The sequence below is a fragment of the Balaenoptera musculus genome, chromosome 3 (assembly GCF_009873245.2).
Source record: "Balaenoptera musculus isolate JJ_BM4_2016_0621 chromosome 3, mBalMus1.pri.v3, whole genome shotgun sequence".
Taxonomy (NCBI): Eukaryota; Metazoa; Chordata; class Mammalia; order Artiodactyla; family Balaenopteridae; genus Balaenoptera; species Balaenoptera musculus.
The window spans coordinates 112,005,665-112,014,419 of record NC_045787.1 but is presented as its reverse complement, the minus strand read 5'-3'; the positions used below and the strand labels follow the sequence as shown (position 1 = coordinate 112,014,419).

The 8,755-nt window shown below is 53.6% G+C and overlaps 1 protein-coding gene across 1 annotated transcript; it reads left to right on the top strand.

Annotated features, from left to right (window-relative positions):
- The first annotated feature begins 281 nt into the window (after nucleotides 1–281).
- Nucleotides 282–8,488, top strand: CXCL14 (C-X-C motif chemokine ligand 14). The gene is made up of 4 exons (XM_036848669.1): nucleotides 282–584; nucleotides 759–864; nucleotides 4,626–4,739; nucleotides 7,310–8,488. Exons 1-4 carry the CDS (start codon nucleotides 521–523, stop codon nucleotides 7,323–7,325), a joined length of 300 nt encoding a protein of 99 aa, XP_036704564.1. The 5' UTR covers nucleotides 282–520; the 3' UTR covers nucleotides 7,326–8,488.
- The last annotated feature ends 267 nt before the right edge of the window (nucleotides 8,489–8,755 follow it).

The window sequence follows — 8,755 nt, the reverse complement described above, 5'->3', positions numbered from 1 at the left end:
AAAAGCAGTGCCCTTAAGCAGCCTCGCCACCATCAAGTGGCGCCCGAGCACTGGCTCTGGCTCTGTGTGCGTGCTGGAGCCTGGGTGTGCAAGTGTATGAAAGAGAGCGTGTGTGAGAGCGAGAGGGTAGCGGATGTGAGTCTGAACGTGCAAGTGCGCGCGTGGCTCCGAGTGTGCGCTGCTGCGATCGCGGTCCGGGGCGGGCGGCGGGCGGGGAAGGTCTCCGCCCCCCCCCCCACCGCGTTGAGAAATCTCAGTGAGTCACCGAGTGGTTCTGCATATTAATGAGCTCGGAGCGGATTTAAAAGAGGCCTGGGCGGGCGGAGGGAGACCGTGGAGAGAGCCCAGAGCCGAGCGCAGAGCGCTGCGGGGTGCCACAGCCGCGAGGCTCCCACCGACGGGCGCAGCAGGAGCGAGTGGAGCCGGGAGGCGCGCTCCGGGCAGAAAGAGCCAAGCCCGGCGACGGACGCGCGGGCGCCCTCCCCGAGTCCCTGCTCCCGCGCCGTGCCCCTCGGCCAGCATGAGGATCCTGACGGCAGCGCTGCTCCTGCTGCTCCTGGCGCTGTGCGCCGCGCGCGTGGACGGTGAGTGCCTGGGAGGTCCCTTGGCGCCAGCCCGGCCCATCCTGGGGAACCCCCAACGCCAACTGCTAAGCTTCCCGGGATCCCTGGGGTTCTGGGTGGGCACCGAGGGTGGTCAATGAGTTGCGAAGGAGACCCCTCACGCAACTGAGCAGCCCCCCGCGCGCTCTCTCGCAGGGTCCAAATGCAAGTGCTCCCGGAAGGGACCCAAGATCCGCTACAGCGACGTGAAGAAGCTGGAAATGAAGCCAAAGTACCCGCACTGCGAGGAGAAAATGGTTATGTGAGTTCTCACTCTTCGCCTTGAGCGTGTGCGCGCAGCCCTTACCCGGGTGCTGCGGTGCAGCTTGGGGCTGGGTCGGGCTAACAAGCCTTTCTCTCAGCCTTTGTCAAGGCCTTGGCGGAGGCTCTGTAATTGCCTAGCAAGTCCTTAGGACGCTGGCACGGCAGTCTGGAAGAGAGTTTGAAAAAAGGGTCACGGTACTGTGCTCCGGAAACAGCCTCTCCGAGGAGTTCACCCTTGCTAGGATTCGAATGGGTAGCCTAGGGGTTGCACTGCCCACCTTTCTAGGGTGATCAAGGGTTAAATGGCTTCCGTGTGCCAACTTAGAACACCCAGATTGAAATCACTCAGAATACACCCAGAACTATTAAACTGGAACCCAAACTGTGAGGCTTGCTGCCTTCCTGTTACTGGAGAGAGAATTAAAGCAAACATTGTCTGACGTCCTCAGAACCTCCTTACAGGGCCTTTTTCTGATCAGGGGACCATGGCCGTCTGGTTTTTGGCTTCTAGCGATTCCATTTTGAGACCGATCCTCACTCTCCCAACACCAGCTGGACTCCTGTGGGTTCCTAAGCAGTCTTGTGGAAAGGGCTCTGTTGGAATTAACGTGCCATGAGGGTGAAGCCCTGCTTGGTGGGGATGCAGGGAATATTTTAAAAAGTGGGGCAGAGCGAGAGAACACTGCGTTTCCTTGCTCTCTGCCTTCCCAATTAACCACTTGAGGCCAGCACCACTGTTTCCCCATCAATACGCTCTTGGCCAGGAAGGGAGCCCTTGGCAAAGCAGCTACCAAATATCTGCCACGGACCATTGGCCCCTCTTCCCCTCCCCCAGAAACAGGACACACTTTATTCTCAGTCTGGGCAAGTGCCTTCCATTCACTGGCCCCGCTGGCCCAAAGGCCTCCGCACAGTGTCTGCAAAGGCAGCTCCCACCACCACCCCCTCCCCCGCAACTGCCACCTGGGGTCTGCACAGTCAGGCTGAAGTTAGGGGAATTCAGAAAATCACTCGGCCTGAGCTAAACCCCTCTGCCTTCCTTCCTGGGCACCTAAATGAGCCTCCTGTCCCTGCCCCTTTGCCCTGCCCCTTGCCTTGCAGACCCAGGTCCAGAAAAACTGCTAGAAAGTCCTTTTGGGTGGGAGCTAGAGGTCACACAGCTGAGGGAGGAGCTACAAGCCCCTCAGGGTTCTCAGCTCTCTTGGGGTGAGAATGACGGGACGTTAACTTTGCACTCCTCTCAGTGCTGAAAAATGCTCCACACACCAAGCTGAGCTGTTGAGTCCTTGCAGCAAAGGAGGAGCAGGGTATGAGGTGCAGTGACATCTCAAAAGGACAGAACCCTCAGTAAACAGGCTTGCCCTTTTTCGTGGCTATACTTTTCAGAATAGAGAGGAAACTGACAGCCAGGCAAGTGCATGAGAAGGCTTTACATAGCCTTGTGAAAACTTGCAGGGGTCTCATGAGATCCGCACACAGTCACCCTCTTCTAAACCTCCACCCCATACCCAGAACCCTACCCCCATCCCTGATGGGCTGGAGGTCTTCTCCCCTCTCAAGCTCCTAAGACTCTCCAGATCACACGAGGGACCAGTGCTTTTTCCCAAAGCCGGTTTTTAGCCCCAAAGCTGAACTAAAGGAAGTTTTCCAGTTCACCCTGAGTCACCTAGAAATCTCTGATGAGGCTTGGGGTGCAGCTTGCTTTGTAAGTGGGAGTCCTTGCACTCAGAAGGATACAGTAGAGCCAAGATTCTAGAAGGGGCAACTTGTTTCACATACCCCCTGAGTTATTGCTGAAACCCTCGGTATCCCAGAACCACTGAGGACAAGCACACAGGACCCAGAATTTCTGCCCAATTGCTGGGGGCAGAAATCCTCATGTCTTCACCCCACCACCAAGTTTCAAAGTCCCCGTGTTATGACTGAGCATTTGAACACTGTGGTGGGAGAGCTGAGAGTCCTCCCCTGCTGTCCCAACCTTCAGGATTTGGGATCCTCAGCCTGTACGCTGACCTTACGGAGGAGGGGATTTTTATCTGGCTTGGCCATGGCCTTTTATTCCAAGTGCAAAAGCAGCACTGCAGGCAGAGAGCAAAGCATGGGCTAAATTCCTGCAGAGCGACTAGGTACTATGGGGGAGGGGACCTGGACTCTACTCTGAAGCCCAGCCCCACACTTGAGACCTAGCAGGAGGGACCCAGGGAGCCACAGGTCTCATAGAGAGGGCCAGCGAAGGCAGAGCCCAGTCACCTGGCATTACCACAAGACCTGTCCCTGCCCTGGGAGGCTTAGGCCATGGTGAGGGCCCTGGAAACTCAGAGCACAGGGGAGGGAAGAGAACAGGTTGCCCAGAAATATTCTGCCCCCATTCGGGTAGCAAGATTCGATTTCCTCTCCCCATCAACTGGGAGACTCAGAGTTCATGGCGACCCTGCTCCTTTCCAGAACTTGGCCCAGGCAACCTGACACTTCACTGTTAGGAGCCTATGGGGTGCTGGCTGACCTCTCTCTCTCCCTCCCTCTCCACCCCAACCTCCAGCTGCCCCTTTTTGCCCCCTCAGCCCACACCCCAGCAGCCAGTCCACCACCATACCTCACTCCTGCGTGTGACCTCCCAAGGAGTGACATCCTCACCTCTCACCTTCCACTTTTCCATGTTCGCTAGGTGGGCCCTCATTCTTGAACACCGTCATTCCTCCCCCACCCAGAAGCTTCCTCTGAACTCCTGCCACCCTGGCCCAGCCCTGGCTGAGAGGGGCATAGCAGTTCTGGGCAGCAGCCTCTCCCTTCCTCCCCCCTCCCAGGCTGGACCTCACACACTAAGGCTTCTTCTTGACCATCCCATCTTCCATGACAATTGCTAATAACAGTAACTATTCATTGTGCTAGGCACTCTGCATAGATTATATCTTTAATCATCCCAGTAACCCTAAGAGGTAGGTCCTATTATTATACCCATTTTATGGATGGGCAAACTAGGTTCAGAGAGGCTACCCAAGGTCCCACAGACAGACCTGGGATTCAAACCCAGGCCCTACGCTCTGTACAAAGCCACCTACTTCTCTACCACATGGCTAGACCTCCACTGGTGTTGGAACACTGGCTGATAGAGACCTGAAGGGCAGTCTTATTTTCCTGCCCAAGGGTGAGATAACTGGGACTTCATGCTCAGGAATCAAAATGGGCTTCAAAGTCAACAAGACTTAGCTTTAGGGTCAACAAATGCCCAGCCCCAGAACAATCTGCAGAGGGTCAGGGGAACTAGGGTTTGAAAGATCAGACAGAGACCACAGCACATCCAAGCCCTGCCATGGAGCTCCTCACATCCAAGGATGAGGTCTTGGCATGCATACTTCGCTGGCATTAGCTCTCTCCACCTCTCAATCCCAGGTTCAGAGGAGCTGGAAGAGTCCTCTGACCTTCGTTCCCCAAGGCAGCCATCAGTGCTGTGGGCAACACCCTGCATGGGGGTAGGCTTGGGGGTGGGGGACTATCCCAGACTTTGGGGGCTCCAGGGGAAAAAGTGAGAGCCCATCACTCTGCACAGGGTTAGACCCGAACGTGGAGTCAGATTAAGGGGACAACCTGAACCTTCCAAAGAGCCAGGGAGCGAGCATATGGGTAGGCTTCCTTGAAAGGAGGGAGGAGGCCACAGTCTCTCAGTGCTCTGATTGGGACAGACCAGGGCCACCCACAGGCCACACTGAGGGGCTGTCATTCAGGCTTCTCAATCCTCCATCCCATCCTGCTCCATTTCAGCATCACCACCAAGAGCGTGTCCAGGTACCGGGGTCAGGAGCACTGCCTGCACCCCAAGCTGCAGAGCACCAAGCGGTTCATCAAGTGGTACAACGCCTGGAATGAGAAGCGCAGGTATGCTCCACTGCCCCTCACCTTCCTTCCCACCATGCTACCAGATCCAGAGTCTAGGCCCCTTCTAGGTCATCTAGCCCCATCTAAGGCATGAACACCCACTACAGTTGCCACAGCAAGCAGATACCCAGACATGGCTTACATACTCCCAGGGACGAGGAACTCACCACTTAACTTACTGCTACACTTATTGCTCTCTTGGACAATAGTAAGCATCGAAAATTGATCCTTTTGTGAACTAAAGATTGTCTCATTCTAACTTTTATGAAGTTAGGATAGTCCTAATTCCTCTCCTTATTTAAGTAACTTAAGTTTTCTGACCCCCAATTTCCCTCTGTCAAATGGCTGGGCGAATGCCCAGCATGGCTCTCTCAGTGATTTGTGCGGTTTGGTGAAACACAACTGCTTAAGTGACTGGGTTTATTAACTATAAAACTGTGGGTACAACCATAAGATGATGACAACTCCTTGCCAACAACGTAGTCTCCCCTCAGGGTGCCCCATGCCCCCTGTTGCCCAGAAGCCTGATAAACTCCTTCCTGTGCAGGTGCAGGGAGGGACCTTGGGTTTGACCCTCTAAAATCAGAGCCGCTCTTACCCTCAGGGGACAGCAGTGGCCGAATGACCAGAGTCCTGAACTAGACCCCTAACCCCAACCCTGTCTGGGCTGTTTCCCCATTATCAGAAAATGGCTTGCCCTCTCTGATCTCCTGGGGTCCCATGTCTGCCCTCAGAGGGGGAGGCAAGTTCCTGGCTCCCCTGTGCTACATAAAGGTGAGCCTGTCCTGGAGCAGACCCACTCCTCACACACTCAGAGCCTGTTTACACCTGAATCTGCAGAGCATGACCAGGGAAGCGTGCACATACACGTACACACACACACAGGTGAGTCCCTCAGGAGCTGGTGCCTGCACCTCATCCCGCAGAGGGGGGAACAGAGGCTAAGTTGGGGGGAGTGACTTGTCTGGGAGCACTAGTCAGGAAGCTAGGTCTCCTGGCGTCACCTTCCCCTCCCTCCAGCGGGTACCCACGCCACCCTCCCATCGCCCCTCCTCCCTGCCACCCCCAGCACCTCCCTAAGCTCAGCCCACGGCCAGCTCTCCCACAGCTGACACTTGGGCCCAACTCCAGTATCTGAGCCTTTTGTGCTGCCTCCAAAACTGCCTCATCCACAATTGCTTGAAATAGAAAGTGATGAGAGCAAGAGATTATTTTCCATAAATCTACTGGAAATGAAGCCCTCTTTCTGGTCAGGGCAGGCAGCTCACATGACAAGCACAGGACACCTCCTGTCCAGTCACCCTCCGGGCCCTGCGTCATCAAAAGTGGAACGAGGCTGACTGCAGGGCCGGTTCACAGAGGCGCTAGCAAGTCTTCATCAGGTTGCTGGGAGATCCAGCCTTTGCCCCCCCGACCCCTCCACCTGGGGCCACAGCTTTGATGAAAAGGAGGCAAGCCTGGGTCCATGCAGCCCCGCTCTTTTTGTCCCTGCAAAATCCATAGATGAGAGCAGTAAGGGCACCTCTGCTACCAGGCCTCCCATCACTTCCTTACAAAATGAGTTCATCCCTCCTTCTTGGAATGCTGAGGTGTCCTGGGAGAGGATGTGGGCATTCCCTTGTCCTCCTCGCCTCCCCTCCCTCTGTACAGGTTGAAAATGTCTTTGTGGAGATAAAGGAACCATCTTGAAGTCCTCTTTGCAGAGACAGAGAGAGAGAGAGAGAATGCTGAACCTAGAGTAGAGACAAGAGAAGGCAGCGGCCGGCCCAGGCTGTGGGGCGAGACTAGAGGGCTTCCAGGAGCTCAGAGCCAGAGCTTCCGGCTGCCACCAGAAGCAGCAGCAGCAGGCACCTGATTTCAGGGCATAATTACTCAGAAATCAGGAACGAGGCGGAAGGAGCAGTGGACGACCTGGATGTGACATGTGGTCCCACGGCAGCCATGCGGCAGAAAGGAAGGGATTTAAGTATCTAAACAGAGATGGTTGGGGAGGTGAGGGGGAAGTCAGCTTGTGAGTGCTCACAGGCCTGACGACTACTAGAGGAAGTGACCTTGAGCCACGGGCCTCTGTGACAGCCCCAGCCTCACTAACCGCCCTTCAGTCTTCAGGCAGCAGCTTCTGGAACTGGCATTTTTTCTGGAGAACATGTATTCTTGGGCTAAATACAAAGAAAGACACAAGCCTAAATGGAGGGGAGGGATGCCTCTGCCCCTCCCCCCATCCACGCCGGAGACAGAGGTCTTTCCCACCATCGACATTCAGTGTTCGTTGGGCAGACTTTCAGTCTCTTGTTTCTCAGTTTCCTCATATACCAAGAGGGTTTGCTTCCTAGAGCTTTGAAGATAAAAAGAAACTGCAGAGGTGGAGGCTGTGTAGAAAGGACAAAGCCAGGTTCAGGTGAGCTTTTACGCCCATGTGATGGCCTCCTCTGAAGTGTCCCCTGCTTCTCCTGGGCTCCTGCGGTCCTGGGAGAGGCACTCCCCAGGCCAGGTGCAGAGAAGCTCAGACACCGGCCTGTGCGTTTCCTGCCTCATCCTGAGCCACTGACATGGGTGTTTTCTCTTCCCAGGGTCTACGAAGAATAGGGTGAAAAATCCCTGATGGGAAAGCTTCACACCGGTTGGGACACAAGCAAAGGACTTTGCAGATTAAAAAAACAAACCCTTTCTTTCTCACAGGCATAAGACACAAATTAAATATCGTTACAAAGCACTTTTTACCGGGGGTCAGTTTTTACATTTTATAGCTGTGTGCAAAAGGCTTCCAGATGTGAGACCCTTCTCTCTTGTGTTCCAGATTTCATCACAAACTGCTTTTTACCGAAGAGGGGAGAAACTCATGCCTTTCCTTTATTAAAAAAAAAAAAATGCTTTTTTGTATTTGTCCAGACATCACTATACATCTGAGCTTTATAAGCACCTAGGAGGAACAGGGAACTTGTTTGAGACATTTCATAGCAGCGTTGCTCCCTTCCTAGCGCGGGAAGCTTCCGCTCAGAGGTCCTGGCGCCTCGGCACAGCGGCCACAAGCTCTCCTGGGCTCATGGTCGGTCACAGCCTCAGGGGGACTCAGCAGCGGCCCCAATGGCCCCAATTGTCGGGCAAGCAGGAGCAGATCTCTCTGCATCTGTTCTTTGAGGAACTCAAGTTTGGCTGCCAGAGAAATGTGCTTCATCCCCGGGGTTAATTTTTACACATTCTAGGAAACATTTCCAAGATCCTGGGACGGCGAGGCAAATAAATGGTCCTTAAGGAAGGTCCTTAAGGAATGGTCCTTGGGTCTTCTCTCCAACCTGAGCGTTTGTGAAAGTTTCACTGCTTCAAAACCACGTGAAGTTACTGATGCTGTAGCGAAAATCTTAGGAGAAAACTTAAAAATATACAAATACACGTACAATGTACAGCTACAGACACATGCTGTTGACGAGGGAAAACCTTCAAAGCATGTTTCTTTTCCTCATGACAATGGAACATGCAGTACTAAAGCAATCTGTGATTCCCCACGTAATTCTTCAGTGTTAAGACAGTGCAGTCCTCCTTTGGTGCAGCCCTCTTTAAGATGACCACACGCCTTTCGCTTTGTAAATATACTCTTAGGAAGGCCCCCTCTACACATGTCCCTTCAGTATGTGCCGTGTTGCACTATTGTGTCATATGCTATGTAAATGTCAGAAACCATTAGCATTGCATGCAGGTTTGATATTCTTTCTAAGGCAAAAAGAAAAGTAATAAAACATATTTGAAATGTACCAAAATTCTAGAGTACTGACTTTTTTTTCTACTTAATTAAGCCAGGATGACGACCAAATGTTTACCACATCCTAAATAAACAGGGACAGATGCACTGGGGAGGAAAACTTGTGTTTCCCAATACCTGTCAACACCGTCACCTCTATGGAATGTCCTGAAGACAGAAAGCCAGGCTTCGAGGCTGATGCTTCTTCCCTGCCTGACTCCCACACCTGGGGCAGGTTCATCAGAACAGCCAGGTCAGCGCATACAGGACCACAGTGTCA

Excerpts from the sequence above, each read along its gene's own strand:
- CXCL14 (XM_036848669.1), top strand. The coding sequence starts at position 521 with ATGAGGATCCTGACGGCAGCGCTGCTCCTGCTGCTCCTGGCGCTGTGC. Across the intron at positions 585-758 it reads GTGCGCCGCGCGCGTGGACG|GGTCCAAATGCAAGTGCTCC; the intron begins GTGAGTGCCTGG and ends GCTCTCTCGCAG. Across the intron at positions 865-4,625 it reads TGCGAGGAGAAAATGGTTAT|CATCACCACCAAGAGCGTGT; the intron begins GTGAGTTCTCAC and ends GCTCCATTTCAG.